Below are 26,073 nucleotides of genomic sequence, written 5' to 3' on the forward strand. Positions count from 1 at the left end.
TCTCGGCATCAAACCTCTTCCAGTTAGACGACGACGATGTCGGGTCGACGTCTACATGCGACGCAACACGTCCCTTGGTGGCAACGCAACGAAATCATCCAGGTGGCAATGGACTTCTTGGAACAGTGGAGGAGGGACAGGATGGAAAACGCGCATAGTAAGTGATAGCTTAGCTCTTCGTTCGGTGTTGGTTCAAACTCGCCCAATCAAGTTTGCGCTACCCGCAAGAATCAGCATATTTGTGATTTGTGCAACTCTGTGTTCAAGTTAGTTTCCTGCCTGGGTCCGCTATGCAGATTTGATAAGGGCAAAATGGCTTGGTATGTATGTGCCACCTTCCGGTCGCAACTCCGATGCCGCTGAAATCCAGGGGCCCCTCCTCGCAAACCTGTTGGATACCGTGATTGGCCAGGCCTCTTGTCCTCTCCGTGGACTTGGATGCCACTCGGCGTCATTCCGCTGAGCCTGAACATAACATTGTGACTCGGATAGTGGGCGATGGGATGGGGAATCTCTAAAGGCGACCCATTTGAGGGTTGTACGAGCAGCCGGCCGCCCGACCCGGCGAGACTTGCCTCCTTGACCTTTCTGACCTTTGGATGGGAGAATTCAAATCAGCTTTTCTCCGAGAGCTTGGATGCCAGTTGCTTGCTTTTTCGCCACCTCGTAAAGCAATTCATTGCCGAGAGCTTCTAGAGAATTCGACACTTCCCGGAAGATACGAGGGACGCTGCAATCTGTTGAGGAACCAAGACTCGTTCTTGGGGGAGAGTTTCCAGGATTTCAGGCTATTTTTCCCATGCTGAGGTCGTCGTGAGCCATCCGTGCCGACAACGTGCTCTGGACCAGGCGTGAGCATTCGAGAACCACACAAAGTCAATGACGATGGCGATCCAAAGAGCGACGATCAACTGGCGTCATAGAGCGGGATGGTGGTTAGCTATTGTTCTTGGTGTTGGAGAAACATGAAGCACTGCTCGGAATGGTGGTTGGGTTACAGTACCGGGTAGGCTCTTCTGGCTCGTGCAAGGGCATAACTCGTCGTGGAGGGGGGTCTGCACGGGGCAGCCTGCGCTCCCCTCAACGCCCAGCGACAGGCCATCCACCGCAGATCTTCAGGCAGATTGTCGCCCCAGGACCGATTTGCCCGACCGCCCATACATTTCCCCAGGGGCGGCCAGAATAACCACTGAGGGCCAGCAGCCATCCAGGGCCGTCCAGGCCGCAGCAGCATCAGCACCAGCATCTTACAACCTGACTGTCCATCCGCGAATATTGCGCAGCCGACACCAAAACAGCATCAACCTCAGGCGAGCTAATTTCAGCAGCGGACGACGGCGTCCTTCCACCCTTCTTTCCTTCTTTTGCACTGATCAGAAGACATCAGCTCACCACAATGACCCCCTACGACTTCTTCTCACTCTCACACCCCTCGCTTAGAAGCTGGTTCGCCAGGTGGTGAGGGGTGCATGCGCAATGCATTTGGCCAAAGCGTCACTGAGCAGGAAAACCACAGTCACCAAAAGTGGGTGGGCTGTTTAGCGGGAAGGTCGGCACAGGAGGCAGGGGATTGGCGCATTGGCCTGGCATCGGGATCTTCTCTGGGCGTCTCAATTCGCCCTGGCGATCGCCCCACCGTCCATGAGAGCCACTACGCGGTCGTCGTTGTGCCTAAAGCTAGCTGCTAAACTTACCTCGGGGGCTTGACGCAGGGTGCACGCAGGCATCCCGCACTGTTGAGAGTCCAAGCCCAAAGGACAAACCTACGCCTCATTCCGCCATCCATGTCTGTGCGCGGGCCCCAGTGGCTTGATCTCACCCATTCACAGCCGCGCTGGCTGCCAGGCCCGATTCCTCTCTCGGACGGGCATCCCACTCCTTCCGTTCTATCCTCATCTTGGCCTGTTGCAGCGAAATTTCTTCGCCGTCCTTCGTGTTTTATGTACTGTGGGATATGGTGACTTGGAGAGCTGTACGCTGTGCCTGCGGGGATGCCCGTCCAACCAAACAAGCACACAGGTCTCGCAGTTGAGTGCCAGGCGAGTTCACGGTCTGCGGTCTGTGGGAGGCCGCCATGTCATTATTCGCGCTGTCACTCTCCCCTGTCGTCGTGGTCATTGTGGTCCCCCCCCATATCGGCCATCGCATCTCTCGCCCTGTTCGCGAACTGGGTCTTAGCGCCGCTGCACTATTGTTTTGGGGTTGTATCCACTTCCTGCGCTTCGCAATCCATGATCCATCCTCAGGCTGAACGCAACTTGGGGCCTCTGCATTTCATTCATATTCCTCCCCACGGAATCAGTCCCTCACTTCTTCACAGACCATTCCGCACTCTTCTCTCTGACCACTCTACCATTCTTTCCTCCAGGTAGTCATACAACAATACCGCCCTTCATGCAGGGCCTCAAACGTTTGCAAGAAGCCATCGAAAGGCATCGGGAGAACAAGGACATCAACATCAAGTACAAGACGCCTCTCACCAGTAAGTCAATTCCGTCATCTCCTCGGCTCTCCTCCCCTTGTCAGCCTTGCTCTTAATTACACTCCCCTCCACCTTCTCACGCCGTTGCTCGAGAACTGGGACGGCTAACCTTGGATTCTTTTCTCTCCTTCCAGTTCGCAACGTGAATACGTTCACCGACGAGCAAGCCATCGACGATGCCTGTAACCCAATTCGCTGTGACCGACACGTACGAATATCTGAATGGGTTCGGGGGATACAAAGAGTATGGATCTTAGCATCTCCTCCTCTAGTCTGCTTTTTGGCTAACACTGTTCTTCGTAGGAGTGAAGCTATTCCAGGCACGCTGCCTGTAGCGGCGAACTCTCCTCAAAAATGCCCGTACGGCCTGTACAACGAGAAGTTGTCTGGCACGGCCTTCACTGCGCCGCGCGACGAAAACCAGCAGACATGGCTGTACCGCATTCTTCCCTCTGCTAGCCACCAGAACTTCCAACCTGTCCCGTCTTCTTCCTCGCAGTCCCTCATCTCCCCTACCCCCAGTTTCGGCACCCACTTCAACGCGATCCCAAATCAGCTGCGATGGGACCCCTTTGATTTTGACAACGAGGTGTCATGGATCCACTCCCTGCATCTAGTGGCTGGTGCGGGTGATCCCACCATGAAACAAGGCCTGGGCATCTACATCTACGCCTGCGGCAGCAGCATGCCCGAGAAGACGGCATTCTACAGCGCCGACGGCGATTTCTTGATCGTTCCACAACATGGGGTGCTCGACATCCGAACCGAATTTGGCAAGATGCTGGTGCGACCGAATGAAATCTGCGTCATCCCGCGGGGGATTCGCTACCACGTAACAGTGCATAACAACGAGCCCGCGCGAGGATACATCTGCGAGCTGTACCAAGGCCACTTCAAACTGCCCGAGTTGGGTCCCATTGGTTCCAATGGTCTGGCCAACGCACGCGACTTCCAGACACCGGTGGCCGACTTCATCGAGGACTACGAGAACACGGAATGGACCTTGTACGGCAAATTCGGAGGGAACCTGTTCTCGGCCAAGCAGTCTCACACCCCATTTGACATCGTTGGCTGGCATGGCACCTACTATCCTTACAAGTACGACTTGGGCCGGTTCAACCCTGTGGGGAGCATCTCGTACGACCATCCTGACCCTTCCATCTTTACCGTCCTATCTGCGCCGTCACATCCCCATGGGGCGGGAACGGCTGTTCTGGACTTTGTCATCTTCCCGCCTCGATGGCTGGTGGCCGAAAACACCTTCCGGCCTCCATGGTACCATCGCAACACCATGTCCGAGTTCATGGGGTTGATTATGGGGAGCTATGATGCCAAGGGGGCTGGCAAGGGAGGATTCCAGCCCGCAGGAGCGAGTTTACATAATACGATGAGCGGACATGGACCCGACATGCAGACGTTTGAAAAGGCGTCGACGATGGATTTGCCGCCCCAAAAGGTGGGCGAGGGCAGCATGGCCTTCATGTTTGAGAGCTGTTTGATGGTTGGCGTGACCGAATGGGGGTTGAAGACTTGCCAGAAGGTGCAAGAGGTGAGTTTTGCTCTTGGGGCCAGAATGTGCCGTCGATTGGAGCCACAGCTAACATTCGCATTAGACGTACAATGCGCATTCTTGGGAGCCATTGAAGGTGCATTTCAAGCGACCGGAATCCGTCGCACGGCGTTAGCAATGGGGGCAAAAAGCAGAGGACATGGGCAGCACTGCCCGCGCATGACCATTGACCACGGCGCCGATAGCAATAACCGAGTATATATTGATCCAGTTGTTGCGTCTGACATACAACTTCCTAGTATAGGGAAAATCCCAAAACACATGATACCCCCAAAATAGCTATCTTGATCCATCATGCACTGCACCGTGAACAATCCACGAGCCGGATGGCGGGAATCACATGCATTATGCCAGCCCGGGCTGCCCTCCGTATCTGTTCGCCCAGATGAAGGCGGGGTGAGGCCAGTGCGCACTATAAAGTACACACGAGGTACCGAGCACAAGTGGCGGAAATCTCTGGTAGGATCCAATCGCATTGATTTCTGCTAGAACGTGCGGCTTGGGCGACGTCTCTCACCACCTTTTTCCTTTTCTCACGCGTCCCTCCGCTTTCCTCTGTCTGTCTATCCGTCTCTCTCAGCACGCGAAATCTCAAACCGGGGCCTTGCTGCTAGACGCCCCTCCGTCACAGATGCCTGAGCAGCCACTGACCGTTCCGCCCACCACGCACGAGGGCTCCAGGGCTCCGAGGCACTGTTAGGCTGGTTTGCTCTGCTCCTATCACCTATCACGGCGACCACACGAGGGTCGGCCACGGGTGTCGTGTGCTCACGGTGCTAGATACACGTGCCCACATCCTGAAATCTCGACGTTTGATGTTTCGGACTGAACTGCACATTGCAACACTTGGTTCTTATTTTTCCCAACTTTGCTGGTGTTGTTCCCTATCCTTCCAAGTCCTCTCCCCTACCGTCCTCACTAAATACCTCGTCGTTGTCTCTATACTCCCCTCGTCCCTCCCTCTCGCTCACTATGCGCTGCGGCAGGGTGTTGGCCATCTCTGTTCCGCCGTGAAACGTTGGGACACTTTCCCAGAACCCCGGATACAGACTCCTCGCGTGCCTCTGTTTGAGAAGCCTGGATCACGACCTCTTCGTCTTATATGACCTGATCACCCCTCGTGTTGACTTTGATCCAACAGACTCTTCGATTTATTCCTGATTGTGGACCTCTTGTTCGACCGCCTCATTGCTCAACTATGCCACGGCCAAAACTGCCGCCCACTCCAACTGGCTCATCTGACCTGAAAGCGCTGGAAAGCTTGAAGGCATTTCAGGCTTCAGAGATGGAATCCATCTTTGCCTTACCACCTCCAGCAATCCGTTCAACCGACGCACAATCCCAGAGCCACCAGAGCGGAAAGCCGTCACATGCCCGAGACGCCGCACATACCGTAGCGCTCACACAGAGCACTCCGCCAATCTCGCCCCAGGACAAACCGCTCACTGCAAGTCCCCGACACAAAAGAACCTCTTCTGGAGTGGTCAAATCAAACGTCGAATCCGCTACTACTTCCTACGCTCTCCCTCCTCCTCCGAGTCGAGCCCGCAAGATCATCCAGATGAAACCCAAGTCTCAGGCGACAAACAACTCCTCTCCGGCCAGTGACGCCAGCTACGTACCTCCCGCGTCGGCCGCGACCTCGACCACATCCGCTCCCTCTCACAGAGCATCGGCGACCTCATCCAGTGGTGCAGCGTCCAATGCCACTGCCACAAATTCAAAGCGGAAACAACCCTCCGCCACAAGCGCCGCGGGCAGGAAAATTGCCCGCAAGACTGCGCACAGCATCATCGAGCGCCGCAGGCGGAGTAAAATGAATGAAGAGTTTGGCGTTCTAAAGGACATGATACCTGCGTGTGAAGGCGTGGAGATGCATAAACTCGCCATTCTGCAAGCGGGGATCGAATATGTAAGATACTTGGAGGGATGCGTGGCGCAGTTGAAAGAGGAAAATGCAAACTTGGGAGGCAAAGTGAGGTCGTCGACGAGTTCGAGAATGCAGATAGACGAACCGCCAGGTGAGGATGAGGACTTGGACGATGAAGAAGAAGACGACGAGCAAGACGAGGATGAGGAACAAGACGAGGCTGTTGACGACGTGCCTGCTCCCGCAGCTCCACCGATGAAGATACGGACTCATCGGCCCAGCGCCACGGCTGGGAGCGAATGGGCATTGCGAGACTCGCGCAAATCCTCGGTCGCGTCGTTGAGCAGTTCTTCAGCATACCCATCCCCTCACATCCACAGCCAATCACACGGCGCAATGGACGAAATGGGTGGCATGAGAAAGAGGCCTCTCTTGCCAGCGGGCGTGCAATCCTTCACATCCTCGCCTTCAATCTCGGTGCACTCGGTAGGACTGGTCTCGTCGGCGACTCCGACTCCGACACTCCTGTCACCAGCGTTCAATTCGATACATTTCTCGCCCGACCTGGCACGCACGCAAACCAACAGCAGCGTCGGAAAGTCTTCTAGTAGCGGCGTGCTGAACACGCCTTCGTCCTCATGGGCCACGGTCAATCCTTCGGGCAGTTGTTCCGGGTCGGTGGTGTCGAACCCAAGCCCAAACATGCAGCCGCTGCCCTCGCCGAAAGCCGCCATAAACCTACCATTGCCGCACCCCGCGGTGGCGTCCTTGCAGCTGCAATCCCATTATAGCGCTGCCATCCAACGCGAACGCGAGGGCGGGAGTAAGTCGCCCGGGGCCATGAGTGATGCTTCGGGAACCGCCGAGGCCACAGCTAGTGCGGCCCTGATGATGTTGACGAACGAGTGGAGAGGTGGCGGACGGATGGACGCGCCCGCGAGCGCGACTGCTCCGGCGGGCGTAGGTGTGAGGGAAGACAGTAAAGATCGAGGCAAGGGCATGAGCGTGAGAGATTTGCTGAGTTCATGAGAGATATGGGAGTCCTCGGTACTACTAGGGGACAGACACATGTTCCTTAGCAGCCCCTACGCCTATGCGTGTCTATATATTTATTGATAATGGCGGCATGGTGGCTTCCGCCCCTCCAAAAATCAAGCAAAAGAGAAAAAGGTAAAGAAAGGTCTTTACAGGTTGGGGACCTGGGAATCAACGATTTGGCTCGGGAGCGATCAATGTCCACATCCATATCCATATCCATATCTAATTCTTCACATCTATATCCTCAACACCTCCTTTTCATGTACCGTCCGATAACCATCGCGCAGCATCGCGTAGGATAGGGTATGATAGCATACCAGGAACAGTGGACCGTGTTCTCGTTGTACATGTGACGTGTGCAATGCGGTACAGAGTATATATACATATATATATATATATATATATATATATAATAATAATATGGCTGTGAACAACGACGAGGCCATGCGACACGATAGTAGCGTGTGATATTATACGTAGGGAGCACCTATGTAGCTAGGCATCTATGTAAGCGTCCAGGCAGGTTCGATAGATACACTTATGTACTTACCTGTACCGAGTAGATATGTACCTATGTACCTAGACTATACACGCATAGACGCCTGCAGCGTACATGAATGGTATGACGCGTTCAAAAAGGGAGGGAAAAAACAAGGATTTGATGCCCGGCTGCATGCAACACATACTTGTCGTACATAGTATATACGACCACCAAGGCCGCCAGGAATAGAACTTTATTTTCTCGCAAGGTAATAAAAAAAAAGTCCGATCGGGTTCGCTCAAGCAAGGCCTTTTCCATCCAAAAACAAAAAAAGAAAACAAAAAACAAAAACAAAAACAAAACCTGGACAGAACCAGAATAAAACTGGGTAAAATCTTCTCTTTTCTTCTTCTTATCCCGTTTCCTCTTGTCCTATAGACGAGGGCCTAGGTAACTCCCCCCTCAAGCAGGAATTTTATAGCTCCACGGGTGCTCTTCGTCGCCGTACTGGATGCCCTCGATCCAACCTTTCATCCTGCTCGCCACCTCGCCGGCCTCTTCGTGCGGCTTGAGTCCGCAATGCAGGATGCGGTCCTTCCACGCGATATTGCGCACAGGCGCTACAATCGCGGCGGTGCCGGCCCCAAACACTTCAATCAGCCGTCCCTCGCTCTCAGCGTCCGCCAGATCTTGCATCTTGACGTACCGTTCGGCCACGTTCCATCCCTCAGGCTCGAGACGTTCTCGAGCCAGCGCGAGCACCGAGTCGCGTGTCACGCCTTCCAGGATGGTTCCGTCGAGCGGCGCTGTAAGAAGTTCCTTTTGTCCCGTCTCTTTGTTCTTGATGCAGACGAACAGGTTCATCGTGCCGACTTCGGTGATGTATTCTTCGGGGCCGAAAAGCCAGAGATTTTGGTGCAGGCCTTTCTTGGCAGCTCTCAGTTGTGGCACAATGCAGGGCGCATAGTTGGCGCCGAGTTTCTTGTCGCCCACACCGCCCGGCCAAGAGCGTACAGCATAATCTGTTGCCTCTAGCGAGATGGCTTTGAAACCGGTTGGATAATACGGTCCAACTGGAGAGGCAATGACGTAAAGCAGCGCTGAGCCTGGTGGTCCAACACCTAGCGTTCTTTGCGTGCCAATTAGTGTCGGTCGGAGGTATAGTGAGTATCCCTTTTCGGCGGAGATAAAGCGTTCGTCCAGTTTGCACAGCTTGCCAATCAGATCTATAAGTTTGTCGCCTTCAAAGGTGGGCAGTGCGATGCGTGCGGCAGACTTATTCATGCGTTCCATGTTCTTGTCCGGCCTGAATAGCCGGAGAGAATTATCCTTCAGACATTTGTATGCTTTCATGCCTTCGAAGCATTCGAATGCGTAGTGGAACACGCAGGTCGCGGGATCTAGTGAGAGGTTTTGGTAGGGGGTAATTCGAGGAGGCAACCAGCCCTGCGAGGCCGTCCATTCAATGGAGAGCATGTGGTCTGAATGCGGGTCAATAAAGTGTATTGTCACTGCGAAAGGGGACAAGAGTGAGCCGTACCGGTAAAGGTCCTCCCAAATACAAGATCTTTATTTGGTACCAGCGCCTTGGGCGTGATGGTCTTTGTGACCTCCAACTTTGACGGGTCGATACCCGGGAGCTTGGAGTAGATGTCATCGTCGACAGCTAGAGACTTTTGGCGCGTCTGCGATGTTGAAAAGAGTCTATAGGAAGGCAGTAGCCGTATTGAATCCGACTTGAATGTGGATGAGGTGAGAGCGCGTGCGCAGGGAGTGCGGAGTAGCCGAGGGAGTGCCATGTTGTGTTATTGTTCGGGGGTCATCGAAAGCAAGGAGACGGAGGTGGGTTGAGATAAAGAGGAGAAGCTGGCTACCCTCTTCAAGGGAGAGAAGGAGTCGAGAAGAAGGGAAGAGGAGATGTCGCAAGGCGTCGATAATCAGCTGTGCATTAGTTATTGAGTATCGAGCCTCTGTCGGTAAAGACACAATCTCGAACTTCTGGCCGCGACATCGGAGCTCGGAGCTTGGCACCAGCTTTCCGCCAATAGCCGACGTCTCTTTGCTGTGGCCGGAGTCCTTCATCTTCCCCCGGATTATCGAGTACATTCTCTCGAGTCTCTACATCGACACCAGCCCAGACAATCCTTCTACCCCAATGCTTCCTACACCTGTGGTGCATACATGGTTATTCTGGGGCTGTGGTCGCTGGCCTCATGTGACTCAGGGCCCCTTCTCGTGTGGGCTGTGCTCAGGAACCAACATCTTCCCCTGCATCACCGTTATTCCTGATCCCGTCACCGCTACATATCCCTCCTTGGACGTAATGCTCTCTGCATCAACCATCCCTGTCCGAGCAGAGACTTGCTTCACCTTCATGGCCGTCTTGCTCAATCTGGAAGCCCAATACGGTATCAAAACGCAGTATGTTGACCCTGTCGCTTGGTCTGAAACATATTAGTCCCCCGCGGAAGGGCTTTAACCTTGGGGGGCTCAGCTTACCTTCACCTCCATATGCGAATACGCGCTTTGCGAAGTCGACCCCGTATCGCCCTCCTTTACTCGTAATAATCTGGCTTCTTGTCTCGGAAGGAGAAGCATTCATCAAGCCCACCGCATCAACTGTCATGCTTTCCGCGGAGAAGTCGACGTCTTCGCTCATCTCGATCACCAGATCCATCAAAGCATTCCGCCCGAGCGCCAAAATTTGCGCCTTCTCGACCCCGAGGCACTTCGAGATGATTTCTCGAAGCTCCACGTCGTCGTCAAACCACTCTTTGACCGGCTCGGCAGGGATCTCAAGCTTCACCGTGCAGACTTTTCCGCATTCTCCTTCAACCGAGTCTGACGATTGAGCCGATACCATGTAACCGTCGACCCTGATCCCGCCGACCGTTTCAAAGATCATTTGTCTTCCTCCGGCTGCGAAGCGCTGTCCCAGCACAAGTGCTGCCCCCATGATGCCATGTCCACAGAAGGACTCCTCCTTGTCCAGGGTGAACGATCGAATCAGGTATTTGGTATAGTCCTGGCCTTCCTCACTGCGCTTGACAAAAACCGTGTAGGACTGATTCAACTCTCTGATGCCCCCAGCTTCAGCCTTCGCTTGACTCGGAGCTATGGTAATCCATACCTTGCAATGGTTTGCAGGACCGTGAGAGCCGGCCATTCACTGTACTCGCTTGGGTCAAGCTCGAAGACTGGAGTTGGATTCCCCTTGAATGCCTCGTCTGTCATAGTATCGATCATCGTCTGATCCCATCTTTCAGCATCGGGATCACCGTCGAACTTGCTGATACAGGAAACGATTATGATAGACATCACGGGTTGCGCATAGACCCCCTCCCAAGTACAAGGACACACTTACAAACTCCCACAGCCTTGCCATATCGTTTGCTAGTCGCCTCTCGAGGAGACCTTGACAGTCTGATATGCCTGTCGAGCTCTTAATGACTTTTGGCGAGCGTCGTTGCCGTCGTCTCTCCCACTATCAAGGATACAAAGAATCGGATCGAGATGTGGCGTCCTCTTTCTCACCAAAATATCCCTCAAATTCTCTATATATCTTAACCCCTTGATCAGGATCAGTCAGTGCTGCAGTAGGGCGCAACTACTCGCCCGATATATCTCCATGTTTTCCAGCCAACTACAGCCATGGTTGGTTGCATGGTTCCCCGTTCGAAAGAACATGAACACCCTTACTCGCTCCGACTCGCCCCGATTCGCCCCGATTCGCCCCCCATTTGATATGCATCATGAACTATGATGCGTGATCCGTTGCAGGAAGGAGAAAGCAGTGACGAGTGACGAGTGACGAGTAGCTCATAGAGTAAGTGGATCTCGATTTCTCCGCTCTCGTGGCCCGGAAGCGGACAAAATATCCCGCCTTATCTACGTCAGTTCTACGTACCTACGCATCTACAGTACCCATGTATTATGTATCGATGTGTACGCATGTCTATGTGCCCTCGCTAGTCACGGCACCCTGTCGAAGCCTTTCAAGAAGAGGGAATCGAACTTGTGGAAGGGCTCATCAGGAATGTCTGCTTTCAAACCAGGTCCACACTAAGCCAGCGCCGCGCCGTTTGCCTAACAAACCTACGCACTACATCCTTCTTGCGAGTCCCTCTTTGGACGAGATAAGGCCATGCAAGGCAAGGCAAGGCGAGGCTGCCATCTCCTGAAAATCCAGGATCACATTGGCCTCCCCAATCGGTTTGGCTCACGTGAGGTGGGGAAGCCCGAGAACTCTTTACCTGGGTACCATACCGTCAAACAAACGTCTTTTTGTCTGGACTTGTTCTGAAGCATGACCACCAGCGCGGTGCGGGTGTATCTATACGCCGAGATCCACTCGGGATGCGAATGTAACTTGAATTATGAAGGTTACGTACTGTATTGTTGGATGAACGGGTTTTGGGTTTATATACAGTTTCTGAGCGTATCAACTGACTCTCGGCCAAACGACCATAGCATGGCTGTGCAAGGGATGAGTAAACAGTTTCGTTTGGGGATTTATGTGTGCCGACATTCCTCATTGCACTTCTATCCCGTCTGGTCTGGTCTTCATGGTCTCGACTCTACTTCATGCTTGGCGAAGAGGGTGTCGTGCAGCAGCATCCTCCCCTACAAACGCGGGTCAGCAAAGATTCAAAGTCACAATCAAGCCTGGCGTTGGGGGGCCTTCAGAGAGGAGCCCCACATTTCACAGGGAGAATTGACTTACTGCTCATCGACTCTCTTGCCTTCAGCATCATCTTCGCGTCTGAGTTCTCGTACGCCACCAACGGTTGCAACGCCGCTCGGAGGCGGTGCTGCGCCGGTCCCATAGGAACATCATAGTCGATCGAGAAGACGGACACCGAACCGTAGCATCCGTTGTCCACGACGGGGGTCTCACTGGGCAAGGCGCAGTTGCAGTTGATGCAGACGTTGTTGCCGTCCGTGATCAGGTTCTCGTACGTGAATATTCCCGTGGTTGCGTTGTAGACAGCTTTATCGATCGTGGCACCGCCGCCCAGCCGCGTCTGGATGAATGGTGGGTTCACGCAGGAGTCATTGGTCAGCGAAATGATGACGGGGGTTTTTGACGCTGGCCCAGTTTTAGTACATCCTTCAATGATCGGGGGGTTTCCATATCGGTTGGAAAGCTTACTTTGAGTCCGTAGCCAGTAGGCATCAGCGGCGTGGCACCCTGAGCGCTTTTGACAAGCTGGTTGACAAGGTTGGTGGCCAGCTGGGCCTGAATTGTCGCCGGGTCGGGGTAGCCAGAGGCCGTCGTTTTGTTGATCCACGTGTAAGAACGCTGCTCGCTGTTGCCTCCGGAGAAGGCGATTCCTGGAATATTTCGCTGGATTGCGGCGTATGTACACCTGTAGCCGAGGATTTGGTAAGTTCAAGTGAATCGAAAAAGTATTCTGGAAAGAATGACAAGTAAATAGGAAAGGACAAGAAGTCAATACAAAAGATGACAAGTGAATATTAGGGATGATGAGTGAATACAAAGGATAGTAAGTGAATTGGAAAGGCATTCTATAAAGGATAACTCACCAATAGTACCGGACAGCGTATAGAAAAAGTAGCCCTGGTTGAGACCGAAGTTCGGGCCGCCAACGTAGAGATTAATAGATCGATTGGAATAGAAATTGGGAAGCACGTAGTCGAGCGCAACAAAGGTGCATGCAGCTGGCGTGCCGTTGTAGTACCAGATGTTTGCGTCGTTAGGGTCCCGACCAAGCGACGGTGCACCAGCTGGGATGAGGTCGAACTCCGAGTTTACAGCAAGCGACTTGTTGGTCGTGAAGACAGATCGACCACCCTGGCCACTCTCGTTATCAGCCGGGGCTACCATGACAACTTGGTGGCCGCTCTCCTTCAACAAGCGGTAGAATTCTCGAATTTGAGCACTTCCAAAGCCATCATCGTTGCCCAGGAGGATAGAAATGGCCGAAGAGGCGCCGAGGAAGGTCGAGGCTGCTAGAGCAGCAGACAGAAATGAGCACCTCATATCTGGACAATTGAAGGGGAGATTGAGGTTGATGCTAAGGGAAAGGGGGTTTGCTGGGCTGGAGAGACAAGAGCTATGCTCACCAAGTCGCGAGAGCGAGGCAGCTTTAATAGTACAAGCTCATGGCTCTCAGGAAGTTAGCAAGGCTCCGCAAGCATCCAAGAATTAAGACATAAGAGGTAGAAGGATCGTGTTGGAACTCTCATAGTCCCGAATCGATAGATTTCCCGCGCCTGATCATGATATAAAGCCACGGTGGATGGTTGTTCTTCGCAGCGATGATGGGCAACGTCCGAAGCATATATCGAGAAACCCAACGAGGTTAATCAGACCATCAGATAAGGCCTCGTCCGTGGACGATTGGCTTGCATTAAGCAACAGACCAAGTGCCAAGGGAAGCTTCGATGCAGCTTTTTACCGGCCCGGACGCTCCATAGGAACGCGGTCGCTTGAGGGAGCTTCGGGAGGGTTCCAGGGATGGTGACAACTCCATTGGTGGGGCTTCGTGACAGGAATAATCTGCCGTTCTACTTGGAATTCCACCAAAAGGATTGCCAGTCCAATTCCATTTCGCGGGTGGCAGGTCGTATCATTTTGTTGCACAAGGCGGAATAATAATTATGATCCAAATTTGTCAGGTTGCTTCCGCCAATCCGGAGGCCATACGGGTCCTCTCAAAAAGGTCCAACGATATACGAAAGAATCGCGTCTCCTTCCAACTTCGCGTGTGTTGATCCTGTAATTGCCTCCTGTGGCAGACCAACAGTGGCACAGAGCGACTCGCCGAGTTCCCGTTCACTTTGCGAGGTTGATTTCAGAGCAGAGATTCGTACTTGTCTAGACCTGTTTTCTGCTGTTGGGCCGTTTGCTGCTGAGCCTTCTGCGGTTGTAACACATTCATGGACGCGCTGAATCTAGGCCCCGGCTGCGAGGACGCCCCGAAATTATTGTAATTCGGTTGTGGCCAAACAATTCTCTGGCTGTTACCTGCAGGAGGCGGAGCTATCATAGGCGTGAATCCCGGATTAGGTGACCCTTGCGGTCCCGGAGGCGGCGGAAGCTGCCAAGTCGTACTTGATGACGCCGTCGGCGGAGAGATGCTGCTTATAGGATTAGAAAGATAACTCGACGGTTGCAGCACCTGGTGCTGATTCTGCAAAGGCACAGGAGAAGGTGAAGATGTTCCCCAAGTGGAGGCCGAGGATGGCTGGGTAGGTTGAAGACTTGGAAACGTCGAGGCGCTGACATCCGGAGTGATTGAGCGAGATAGAGGTTGTGGTTGAAGAACAGGCAATGACGGATGCATTTGATGCGCCAATGGATTCGTGTTCGCAGTGGCGTCTACTGGAGCCCATGAGAAGGAAGGCGGATTTTGGGTCAATTTTTGCCCGTCAGAAAGAGCGCCCACAAAAAAGTCAACCTTGTTAGTATTCTTATCTCCGAGTACGAGCTTTTCAAAGTCGTCTTCTGTGCCTGCGACCTGATTAGGTTGAGCGAGACCGTTGCCGATCTGCTTGTGTGACGAGGACACAGCCCTTGACTCAAGAGCCCTACTCGAAGACAGTTCTTGCAGTTTACGGATCTGCTCGCGCTCGATTTTGCTTGACAGAGATTTGATGACATCCATAAATGCGCTGAATTGGGAAAGGTCAAGCAAGGGCCCGAGAGAAAAATTCCAGAGGATGGGCATCACTTCGATGGCTAAGAAATCAGTGTCGCCGACGGTACTGATCTGTCGAAACACCTTCAGAGCCGCCATCATGACTGCTGGCTCCTTTGTTTTGATGGCTTTCAAGAGGGGAACGATTTTCTCCTGCATAGTGAACTTGTCCAAACTAGAAACATTCTTGTCTTGCTTCTCTTGGTGACCATTTCCGGAAAAGTCGTCAATGCTGTTTTCCGTTTGGTTGGGTGAAACGCCGCAGAGTACACCGAGCGCTTCAAGACCTCGAATCTTGATGGTCAAGCTGTTGGTCTTACTGAAAACGCTAGCCACAACTGGGAAGAGATCATGTTTGACGGTTGAGAAGTCGATTAAGGGGAGAACAGCCGGTAATGTTTGTAAAGCAGCATCGGTAAGTGAATTGGTGGATGACTCCATGGCCACATGAACGATGGGCAAGATATCGTCTTTGAACTGCTTCGCAGAGCAGTTATCGGCAATGAGTTGAATATTGTGAAGAACGGCCAGTAAGGCAGCCTCTTTGCCGCTATCCCTTTCTTCAGATTTCGATTTTGACAAGAATATCTCTCTCATCCGCGGTAGGATATTGTCCGAGACAACCTCTTTGCTGAACGGAACAACTTTGACTATCTGGAAGACATTTTGCATGATCAAGGGTAGGAGGTCTCGGTCCTTCATCTCGTCAAGTAGAACACTAAGGATCTTCTTCCCAAGTACGGAAGGCGGAAATTGAGGCAGGACTCGACCAAGGCCCTTCATGAATTGTGACTTCTCTGCAGGAGTCTTCGCTGGGAAAGCGTCCAAGAACCTCATGGTGTTTACCAAAATATTGTCGAAGTATTGCGATTGCTGGAATTCGCTTGCGGTCATTCGCTGAGCCGGTCTTCTGGTTAACATTCTCGGCAAAGTGACATTCAACTCCCGCGGTAAGGCGCCGTCGCAAAGGTAGTTGTTGGCGCTGGTTGGGACGGTGGAAGCGCTGCTGAAGATCTTTTTGTACGTTGACTGATTGCCGTGGGTTTCAATAGGCGACCTGTGCGGATGTCTGTAGCATGCAAGAATAACTAGGCCTAGTGAGAAGATGTCGGTTGAGAAGTTGATATTCGAGTCGAGCACGAAATCGGGAGAAGTATAATCGAGGTCCAATTGGACTGTTCGAGGGATTCGCGAGTCATGGTGGAGCACCTCAGAGAGAGAAATTTGAGGGACGGTCTGATGTCCTTCTGCTCCGTCAGGCGGCCCGGCAAACCCGAGTCCAGAGATCTTCCAGTCTGATTTGGCATTGATCATGATGGCGTCCGGAGTGAGGTTGCCATGAACAAGCTTGGCAGAATCGTGTAAGAACTCCAGTCCTTTGGCGACCTGCAGCAGCCCCTTCTGGATTTCCAATTCGTCGATTTCCACGTCTTGCTGTACTCGAGAAGTGGCTCCATCATTAGACGGGGACCGCGAGATACCTCGACCCGAGCCATTACCATTCCGATCCTTCTTTGCCAGGGCAGCAGATAAGGAGCACAAGACAGGCTCTGTCGCAAACATCAACCCTCCATTGCGGGTTTCCTCGACGGGTTCCACCAGTTGCAGAATGGAGGGATGCCGGAGACGGGCCAGACTGCTGGCTTCCTTCTTCAGAAGTTCCACTACTTCATCTTGAATCTTGCGCACCGACGTGGCGCTTGTAACACGTGCTCCAAACCCACTGCTGGTGACATCCAGCGATTTCCGGTCAAAGATGAAAATCGACGCTTGAGCGCCACTATTCTTCTTCTTCGCATCAAAGATGGTCCAGGCCCCTACAGTTGCAACTGGATGTTTTGACAATTCATAATTGGATGTTATATTCGAGGTGAAGGATTTGAACGCGGACGAGAACATTGGCGATTGAAGTTGGGTCTGCACAGCCAGCACATGAGAAAGCAACAGAAATTATTCTTGGCTAACTAGGTCGTGACAAGGGTCCTTGAATAATGAAGTATCGAGATAGATCTCCAGAGAAATCCCGTGCAGGTGAGAGTTGATGGGAATCAGAGAATGCGAGAATCCGTCTTATCCTGTCGCCTGAACGTAGCACTCCGTCTGATGTTCGGGCGTCGAAGCTGAGAATTCGCCAAGACTCGGCTACCTGGAGTGATCACGTGAACATCATCGCTAGTGCGGATCATATGTGCGCGGAAGTGTCAGTTTTTCTCCTTTTCCGCCGTTCACAAGTGACTGTCTGCATCATCTCTGAATTCGCTTAGCTTGATGTTGGAGATTATGCTGATTGCCTTTATTCTTCCGAGGAGCCATTGTCTTTCTAAGAGCAAGGAAGAGGGGGAGCGAAGACTATGGGAAATGACATGATGAAAATCCGTATAGGGCCACCTATCTCGACTATGTTTCATTTTCAAAAGCTGTCTGGCAGATAATCCTCCCTCAGGCTGGATCGTCACGTCATTACCATTGGCCCCCTAAATGTCCTCGTTACATTTCCAGGCACGCCAACATAATTCATCTGCGATTCTTACCAGTTTTGTTCGTCAACAACAAGGCCGTATCCCATTGCAATTCCGGGTCACCAAAAATCCCCTGTTTGCCCACAAGGTTCACCTTGTCGTTCGTCGAAAATTCATCCTCGCTTTCCACCGCTTCCTCCACTTCCGCACAGCCCGTCGAATCCGTCTCGTGGGATAATTCACGGGACTCTCGCCGCCAACAAATATAGCTGCGTCGTAAAGAAACCCGCCCAAAATTGCACCGGCAATAGGACCTAACCATGCCACCTTAAGCCAGTAACCGTCAGCGAAAAGGGTTTTTAGAGTGCCGTAGCCGAGAACGAGCATAGCAAGGCGGGGGCCAAAGTCGCGGGCTGGGTTCATAGCTAGACCCGTGATGTAGCCGAATCTATAAAGAAGAATACGTAGAGAAGTCAGCCAGTGCACTCCCTTGCGCTCATCTGTTGTCATTCAACCTCAGGTTGTTTCTTTCTCTTCGGAGGCGATGTCTTTACTTTGCTGGGTGGAGGGATTTGCCCGAGCGACAGCAAGACATCTGAAAATAGGAGCGGGCGGATAGGACAGAGAAGAGGAAGAAGAAGATCCGGTACTTACGCCATGCCGAGAACGGTGACAAGCAGGCCAACTATGAAGGCATTCATTCCAGCCCCGGGAGGGGCATTGGTGTCGTCGCCCAGTGCGAGCACCGAGATAGTGAGAATGGTTGTACCCATGAGTTCGGCGAGGTAAGCAATGCTGCTATCGACCCAAGGGGCGCGTGGGAAGGTGAGGAAATTGGATAACACTACCGTTGACACTGGTGGCGCCAGTGGTAAAGCTGAAGTCGATCTGGCACCTTCCACTGACCTCTGTTCCACGAGAAGTTGTTGTTGCTCTTGCGCCACATCTAGTTCTAGAGCGATAAGACCGGGTCGGAAGATACCAAATGCAATCAAAGCCGCGAGGAAAGCACCGAGCGTCTGTGCTGTGACATAGACAGGGACTTTGCGCAAGGGGAAACCCCGGTAGATGTAGAGCATAAGCGATATTGCCGGATTTAGGTGAGCGCCGGATATCCCGCCGGCGATGTAGATGGCTACCATAGTCGCAAGACCCCATGCCCAGGTTCCTGTATCGTTGGTGCCAGCTGAGCCACGAGAAACAGTCATTGACAGGTTTGCGCTGAAACCGAGTGTGTATTGAACCATGATCTGTGAACGGGGGAGCCAATGTCAGTGAGATCATTGACTTTCTTATTTTCAGCAGTCTCAAAGCAACATGGGCGAGCGGAAAGGCAAGATAACGCAAATGTGACGTACTGCTAGAAGCTCGGCCAACGGCTCTCGAAAGCGTAGCCGAATAACCGACCAATATGTATGCAAATTATGGACTTCTTCGTCTTCGGCCTGGTAAGCTGCCAAAGGAACTGCATCTTCGTAGGGTACGTATTTCGGTTCCTCTTCCTCCCTTGCTTGCTTCACGTTCGTTACTGCCTCGGGCAATGACAGCTCTGGCGGCTCGACTTGTTCGGGCTGTTGTGACTCGGACCCCGCTTCCTCCTCAATCGTATCTTCCGGTCGAATCCGGGTATGTGGTGTTTCGGTTGGTGTATCTGAAGGTCTTCTACCTGCGCCAAATGGCGACAATGCCGGCGACTCTTGGTATTGGTTCTGGTAAGCTCGGTATAAAGATATTTCTCTCTCACGTCGGATAGTGTCCAACTGAGAGGATATCTTGTCGGGCATAAGTGAGGGTTCAATTCTGCCAGCTTCAACGTCTGTCGACAGTGGCTGTTGGGCCTCTCTTTCTTCCTCTTGGACTTCCTTCTCGAGCTCGTCCTTCGCTGGAACCATACCAGGTCTCAGTACACGAGGCAACGGTTTGGCTAGGCCCCATACTGGTCGGACATTCATTGGCTGATCATACGCAGGGTTGAGTTGTGCATATCCCGGATCAATATATGGTTGGTTGGCGGCTAAGGTATCCAAAGGTGGTGGACCTGCCAGAGAGAATTTGCGGGACGCAGCATCAGTAGCATCCCCTCGCGCTGAAGAAGGCGCTGCAATGGCGACAGATCTTCTGCTGGATTCAGCGTAATCTCTCCCCCAAATTCGTGCTGGGCCAGGACTTGGATTCGGACTCGTTTGTAGGCTACTGATGCGATGACGCAGTGTCGCTGGGCCAAAATTGAATTCGGCGTACCTAGCACGAGATTGATTCTGGGAAGGCGATCTCGATAGATTCTGCTCCGCATAATCCCTGGAAAGTACACGAGATGTGGTTCTCGTTGATACCCTGGAGGCTCCCTCAGGGCTAGTGGCCTGTTCACTGTTCTCCATTGTTCATCTAAGGATTTTCTCACATTTGCTGAGTATGAAACTCAAGGTCCGTAGTTCGGATGGCTTGCTGTTAGAAGGGGCCCCCGAGAGTCAAAGTATTCAAATGCTTTTGAATCTGATCCCAGCTAAGGCGGTAACGGTCTGAACCGTCTGGTGCTAGAAGTACATTGCCATCTCCCCGAATGTTTGTAAAAAAAGGTAATTGGCAACCCCACGCCGCCTTGGAGACCAATCTCCTGATGTGTTCAACTGGATGCGTACCATGGCCAACGTCGGTCGGTTTCATTTCGAGGAAGTGTCAAGCTTGGTGGGCGGGAAGGACAGCCAAGGCAGCTCGTCGTGCCATTTTCATGACCTCATTGCTTTGATATCGCGTTTTTCCATTTTAGGCTAGCTTATAATCATACCAAGATGGCATAAAGCGGCGAGGTCGGCTTCTGCTTGTGCAAAATGTTCAAGGCGGGCAATTTAAACCTTGATCGTCCAGTGTGTGTCGAGAAGGCCACCTGAAGATATACATTTACATGAGCTTCTCTCTGTAGAGTATGTCAGGTTGGCCCTCAGTGAGCTTTGCTGTTCAATCCACCGAGCAGTAAGATCGAACGGAAGCCATGATGATAGGTCTCTATTGGGTACTCTGCATCAGAAGGAAAGTTGTTTTCTTCCTTTGCACAGTGTGTGGGCTTGCAGCAATGAAGGGGACATCGGGATAATCCCTGGCAATCATCTTTGTAACAAAGCTTCTATACAGGTACCCAAAGTCTGGATCCTGTTTGAGACCGACGTGAACAAATGGTGATTGCCCGAGGAGTCCTCGGTCTTCTGCAAGAAAAATGGGGCTACCAGGAGCAGATTAGCGGCGCAAACACCATCGCTTTGGCCCACCAAATCAGATGATACCTCACAACATGGGGTCTTCTCTTCCCCAGGCTGCTCTCCACAAAATACACAATTAACTTCTCGGTATTCTGCATTGGCGAAAGGTATCGTGTTTGCATCCGCTCTTCTTCGGTCTGGATGCATTGAGTCCTCGGCATCTCATGGCATCAAGCCTTCGATGAGTGTCCAGTTTTTTGTCAAGTTTTAGACATATATAAAGTTCATGGCTGTCGACCCTTTTTCCTCCTCTTGCACACCTCTACGTCCTTCTATTGGACTATATCCACCTTTAAAGGGCGTTCACTCTACAGCACTATTCCATGGCGAACAAGATGGACGTCCACCATGTGGACGAACCTAAGACAGTTCCTCAAACAACAGAATCGGTAGCCGATGATTATCAGAAACCTTCAGCTATTGACACCATTCACGGTGATGAAGCCCTGAAAGTCATCGCTGCCGTCGGCGGGGACGATCATTGGACTGAGAAAGAGGAGAAACGGCTTGTCCGAAAGATCGATATACGGCTGCTACCAGTCCTGTGCCTAGTTTACGGGGTCCAGTTCTATGACAAAGCAATGCTGGTGAGACTCGGAATCGAGGAACTTAGATAACGACATTCGCTGACAAGCTCTACAGGCACAAGCAGTGAGTAATTTACGACAGTGCCAGTCTACACTTCACTAAATGCGATTGTACAGGCCTTGTTCGGACTAGAAAAGGATCTCGATCTCAACATTGGCAACCGCTTTGTTTTCTCATCTTCTATCTTCTACCTTGGCTTCATCGTGGGCGCATACCCTGCCATTATGATGGCTCAGCGTTGGCCCATTGAGAGCGTCGCTGCAGGAATCACCTTCATCTGGGGAGTTACCGTCATGTGCAGTGCTGCTTGCAAAACATATGGTAGCTTCTATACCCAGAGGTTTTTCCTCGGTGTTATCGAAGCCGGCATTTCGCCGATTTTCATGCTCGTTGTGGGAGGTTGGTACAAGAAGGATGAGCAAGCTTTGAGAATGGGAGCTTGGTATAGTTGTACCGGTTCGTCACACCCACTGACGGGAGTGTCAGAAGGTGTGACCCAGCTAATTTTCGAATCCATCCAGGCTACATTTCCATCGTCTCGCCACTAATCAACTACGGAATTGGCCACATCACAGGAGGTTCTCTGCACTCTTGGCAGTATATGTATCTATTCGCCGGCGGTGTCACGACTCTACTTTCGATCTTTGTGTTATACTTCCTGCCACCTGACCCTATTCGCGCCCAACATTTCACAGATCGCGAGCGTTATATTGCTGTTGCACGTCTCAGAGTCAACAATGCTGGTGTTCGCAACATACACTTCAAGCCATCTCAAGTCTTCGACGCTTTGACAGATATCAGATTCCTCTTGCTCTTCTGCACGACCTTCCTCATGTTCTTTGCCAACGGAGCGAATGCGACGATGGCGCCTATTATTGTCCACAGCTTTGGCTACTCGACGCTCAATTCCCTCTTGCTGCTTGTTCCCGCTGGGTTCGTATCCGGGACAATCGAACTGCTTGTATGTTATCTGGCATACCGCATTAAGGGGATCCGGATCTACCTCTTCGTCATTTGCGTTTGCACCACTATGTTGAGCTGTCTGCTTCTATGGCAATTACCTCGATCCGCTAAAGGTGGTCTCCTGTTCGCCATTGAGATCCTCCCTGCTTTTGGTGGTGGGTACGCTATCCTCATGGGCCTACAGATTGCCAATACAGCAGGCTACACGAAGCGCAGTGTTACAGCAGCTGGATTGTTCATTGCTTGGTGTCTTGGCAACTTCACCGGGCCACTGCTCTTCAAGACGAAAGATGCTCCTGTCTACGCTGAAGCATTTGCGGTCATCGTGGCAGGTCTTGCCGCAGCAGTGGTTTTAGCCATCATATATCTATTCGTCTGCAAATTCGAAAATTCAAAGCGGGACGAGAGTGGAATGACGGAGGCTTACGAGCATGCCTACAACGATGATTTGACGGATAGGAAGAACAAGCAATTCAGATACGTGTATTAGGTTGAGATTGTCTGAATGAGGAGATGCACGGATGCTCAGTGTGATTGGCAGTCTCGGGAGCAGCGTCTTCGTGGTCAACACAGGGGGCGAAGTCTTCAAATAATAAACCAGGAATCGCCGCAGAGCTCGACTCTTTGCAGGACCAGGACCAGGACCAGCTCTAATCAAATATACCTCTATATTCTATTCATCTTTCTATTGCTGTCTTGGAGCGCTGAAACAAGAGGACGTTGCCAGCCATTTGCCTCCATCATAATCTAGCGTTCAATTCCTTCTTCACCAGCTGCCTCAACTCCGATTTTTGGATCTTGCCGTTCGCATTCCTGGGCACCTTGTCTATAAACCTTATGCCACCATCGAACTGCTTGTATCGTGCCAATTTGTCTTTGGTGAATTCTCGGATTTCAGCCTCTGTAACGGTCGTGCCCGGTCGAACCACAACGTATGCTCGCGGAAGCTCAGATTCGTCGATTGATGCCTGTACTCCAACGACTGCACAATCCACGATGTTAGGGTGCAGAAGGAGTACAGCCTCGAGTTCAGCGGGTGCAACTTGGAAACCACGGACTTTGATGAGTTCCTGCAATGGTAGTGTCAGCCACCTCCTCGTCCTCGACACTAAAAAGCTGACAACAAAGATGGAGACGCACTTTCTTGCGATCAACGATATACCACTTCTTTGTCTCCGAGTCGCAGTATGCAATATCTCCTGTGTGGAAATAACCATCCTGGTCCCAATCTCGTCTATTTGCTTCTTCGTTCTTGTAGTATCCCCTTACGATGATAGGACCTCGGATGCACAATTCGCCTCTGACATTCAGTCCATCGGGTCCCTTGACCTCAGTGATATCATTTCCGTCGTCGTCAACAATCTTTGCGTCACAGTTGGGTAACAGTCTCCCAACGCTCCCGGTAGAATCCTGCTCCGGATAGTAAAACCATATCGCCAGGCATGTGGTTTCGCTCATTCCCCAGGCTTGATTGAAGGGAGTATCCGGCCGCAAATACTTCTTGAAGCGAAATTGAAGACTCTTGTCAAGAGGTGCGGAGCCAGACCAAGCATTTCTGAGGGTCTTCAACGAATATTTCCCAGAGTCGAGATGGCCAGATGTAAGGAGACTGATGACCATCATCGGAACAATGTTCACTTCGGTGATGTTGTACCTAGAGATGTTGGAAAGCCACAGCTCAAGTTCGAAGCGGCGCATTACGTGAGTAGGTATCCCGGCTTTTATTGCGCTCGTATGGACTCGAGGCACCTGTGACACGTGGAAAAGAGGGTTGGAGATCAGGCGGCGAACCTGAGCATGGTCAGTATCAAGATGTTGAGGAGTTTACATGTGCTAACCTCGTACGGTCGAGGTCTGACTTCCATCACCACAATGTGTTGCGCGACCTAGAGCCTGATCAGCTTCAATGACTTTCTGGCAGACGAAACCAGTTAACTCACGAGGTTCCAGACCGATATGCCCAACGCCTTTGGCATACCCGTCGTCCCGCTACTGAATAGCCTAGCCACTATGGTCTCCTTGCTTCGCTTTTCGTCGTCAAACCGTTCCCAGTCCATCTGTCCGCTTTGCAGCAGCACGGTCCAGCTTTGAACCCCCAGTTGCTTTGGAATGCTCTGATTCTGAATGTCGAAGCAGAATACGTTCGATGGAGGAAGGGAGCATTCTTTTGCCGCAAGCAAAGCTTTGGGAAGGAACTCGGGCTCGACGATTAGATGCGTAATATCTGCAGTGCGAATGGCGTGGGCCAGTTCGAAGACCGTATAGGAAGGGTTTACCCCAGAGAAGATTCCACCAGCGGCAATTATTCCAAGGAAGACCATGGAATAATAGATCTGCAACCTTTGTTTAGTAAAGGTTCCTAAATGTAGTAGGAGTGATGGTAATTTAATTGAAGAGCTTTGAAGCGATTGGTGGGTGGGGAGACAGGGGAAGAAACGCCCAGCGAAGCATACATCGTTGAAAGCCATGACACAGACACAATCCCCCTTTTTCATGCCGATATTGCGGAATCCGGCTGCGAGCTCCCGTACCATCTTGCGAGCCTGCCGGCAGGATATCGATCGGGAAGGCTTCGATGCATCGATGTATATCTATGGTCAACTGTGAGCGAACGAGACTGTACTTCCGTCACGTCAGGGCAGAGCCGCTGGCCTTTTCTCATACCGGTTTGTCTTCATCATATGGAACGCGATGGTCAAACATCCATGTTAGCAAATCTGTTCCCGGAATCGGATAATGTTCCTCCGCCAAATACGGCATGGCTTATAGTGGTATGAAGCTGTTTGTAGGAGCTGAAATAAAACGAGAAGCCAAGTCGGTCTAAATATATCTATATGCGATTTGAGGTCTGAGTTTGGAATAAGACAGGCTTATCTCTACGCAAAAGCCTCTCTGTGAAACAATTTTGCTCGAGGAAGAACCTTCCTATCTCCAAAGCCGCGGTTGCAACTGCCACACGCAATTCGGCTGTGCGGCAAAGATAGCCTCGAAAGACGGAGAAGACTAGGACTAAGGCGGAGCAATTTCTTGACACAGCCATAGAATGCTTTACCGAGAATTGTGTGGGGAACCATATAACTTCCGTGCAAGGCTGAGGGATTCCCCCGAGGCCTCCGCGGCGAGCAGACCATGCCTTCCCAATAAGGGATAGTGCAGCCCCGTGCGGAGTACTGCAGTCTGCAGCAGACGTGACCACTAATACTGTGTATGGAAGTTGATGTCGTGACCAGAGCGGGGCCGCGTTGTGGACCACTTTGCCTACCGATGTAATTTTTGAACCTCGCCTCAAGCCGTCGGTCTTTGCAGTCACCGTTTCAGACACCAATGCCTGTCACGCTTGTATCATCCCCTAGGTGCGACAGCTGTTTCTACCGAGCATACCTTGAATCCGAGGTCGGAGACATCGACTATTCCTTGTTCTCTGCTCCCAGTCAGCCGAAGTAGCTGTCAAAATGCTCCCTTGTCAATCTGGATCCCAACCACCTGCACCCGCCTTCAAGCGGACAACTCAGGCATGCAGATACTGCCAAAGTCGGAAGATGAGATGTGACAGGAGGATTCTTGGCTCCACTTGCACCAATTGTCGTCTTGACGCGATCGAATGCATGCCTGGCAAGAGCAAGCCTTCACGGCCAGAAAAGCGGCGTTTTTCGAAACCTATCTCTCCAAATGGTGAATCCCTCTATCGGGAGCGCGGTCATGGT

At 52.0% G+C, this 26,073-nt stretch overlaps 8 protein-coding genes across 8 annotated transcripts; 3 read left to right on the forward strand and 5 right to left on the reverse strand.

Moving 5' to 3' along the window:
• Window positions 1–2,658: 2,658 nt before the first annotated feature.
• On the forward strand, window positions 2,659–4,167 carry A1O5_08900 (homogentisate 1,2-dioxygenase; the record flags this gene model as incomplete). The annotated part of the gene is made up of 3 exons (XM_007749481.1): window positions 2,659–2,726; window positions 2,786–4,031; window positions 4,096–4,167. The coding sequence occupies 3 exons, from the start codon at window positions 2,659–2,661 to the stop codon at window positions 4,165–4,167; spliced, it is 1,386 nt and encodes a 461-aa protein (XP_007747671.1).
• Window positions 4,168–5,250: 1,083 nt separating this feature from the next.
• A1O5_08901 (uncharacterized protein) lies at window positions 5,251–6,951 on the forward strand (the record flags this gene model as incomplete). The annotated part of the gene is made up of 1 exon (XM_007749482.1): window positions 5,251–6,951. The coding sequence occupies one exon, from the start codon at window positions 5,251–5,253 to the stop codon at window positions 6,949–6,951; it is 1,701 nt and encodes a 566-aa protein (XP_007747672.1).
• Window positions 6,952–7,903: 952 nt separating this feature from the next.
• On the reverse strand, window positions 7,904–9,240 carry A1O5_08902 (branched-chain amino acid aminotransferase; the record flags this gene model as incomplete). The annotated part of the gene is made up of 2 exons (XM_007749483.1): window positions 7,904–8,922; window positions 8,982–9,240. The coding sequence occupies 2 exons, from the start codon at window positions 9,238–9,240 to the stop codon at window positions 7,904–7,906; spliced, it is 1,278 nt and encodes a 425-aa protein (XP_007747673.1).
• Window positions 9,241–9,661: 421 nt separating this feature from the next.
• On the reverse strand, window positions 9,662–10,759 carry A1O5_08903 (uncharacterized protein; the record flags this gene model as incomplete). Its single annotated transcript, XM_007749484.1, has 3 exons — window positions 9,662–9,885; window positions 9,941–10,518; window positions 10,572–10,759. 3 exons carry the CDS (start codon window positions 10,757–10,759, stop codon window positions 9,662–9,664), a joined length of 990 nt encoding a protein of 329 aa, XP_007747674.1.
• A 1,364-nt stretch (window positions 10,760–12,123) lies between these two features.
• On the reverse strand, window positions 12,124–13,445 carry A1O5_08904 (uncharacterized protein; the record flags this gene model as incomplete). Its single annotated transcript, XM_007749485.1, has 3 exons — window positions 12,124–12,465; window positions 12,549–12,810; window positions 12,985–13,445. 3 exons carry the CDS (start codon window positions 13,443–13,445, stop codon window positions 12,124–12,126), a joined length of 1,065 nt encoding a protein of 354 aa, XP_007747675.1.
• Window positions 13,446–14,259: 814 nt separating this feature from the next.
• On the reverse strand, window positions 14,260–19,942 carry A1O5_08905 (SCY1 protein kinase; the record flags this gene model as incomplete). Its single annotated transcript, XM_007749486.1, has 5 exons — window positions 14,260–17,022; window positions 17,775–18,012; window positions 18,219–18,465; window positions 18,532–18,814; window positions 18,923–19,942. The coding sequence occupies 5 exons, from the start codon at window positions 19,940–19,942 to the stop codon at window positions 14,260–14,262; spliced, it is 4,551 nt and encodes a 1,516-aa protein (XP_007747676.1).
• A 1,211-nt stretch (window positions 19,943–21,153) lies between these two features.
• Window positions 21,154–22,859, forward strand: A1O5_08906 (uncharacterized protein; the record flags this gene model as incomplete). Its single annotated transcript, XM_007749487.1, has 3 exons — window positions 21,154–21,405; window positions 21,523–21,862; window positions 21,928–22,859. 3 exons carry the CDS (start codon window positions 21,154–21,156, stop codon window positions 22,857–22,859), a joined length of 1,524 nt encoding a protein of 507 aa, XP_007747677.1.
• Window positions 22,860–23,109: 250 nt separating this feature from the next.
• A1O5_08907 (uncharacterized protein) lies at window positions 23,110–25,129 on the reverse strand (the record flags this gene model as incomplete). The annotated part of the gene is made up of 6 exons (XM_007749488.1): window positions 23,110–23,439; window positions 23,510–24,160; window positions 24,208–24,255; window positions 24,310–24,702; window positions 24,823–24,960; window positions 25,034–25,129. The coding sequence occupies 6 exons, from the start codon at window positions 25,127–25,129 to the stop codon at window positions 23,110–23,112; spliced, it is 1,656 nt and encodes a 551-aa protein (XP_007747678.1).
• Between the last annotated feature and the right edge of the window lie 944 nt (window positions 25,130–26,073).

The sequence above is a fragment of the Cladophialophora psammophila genome (genome assembly GCF_000585535.1).
Source record: "Cladophialophora psammophila CBS 110553 chromosome Unknown aczJe-supercont1.14, whole genome shotgun sequence".
Taxonomy (NCBI): domain Eukaryota; kingdom Fungi; phylum Ascomycota; class Eurotiomycetes; order Chaetothyriales; family Herpotrichiellaceae; genus Cladophialophora; species Cladophialophora psammophila.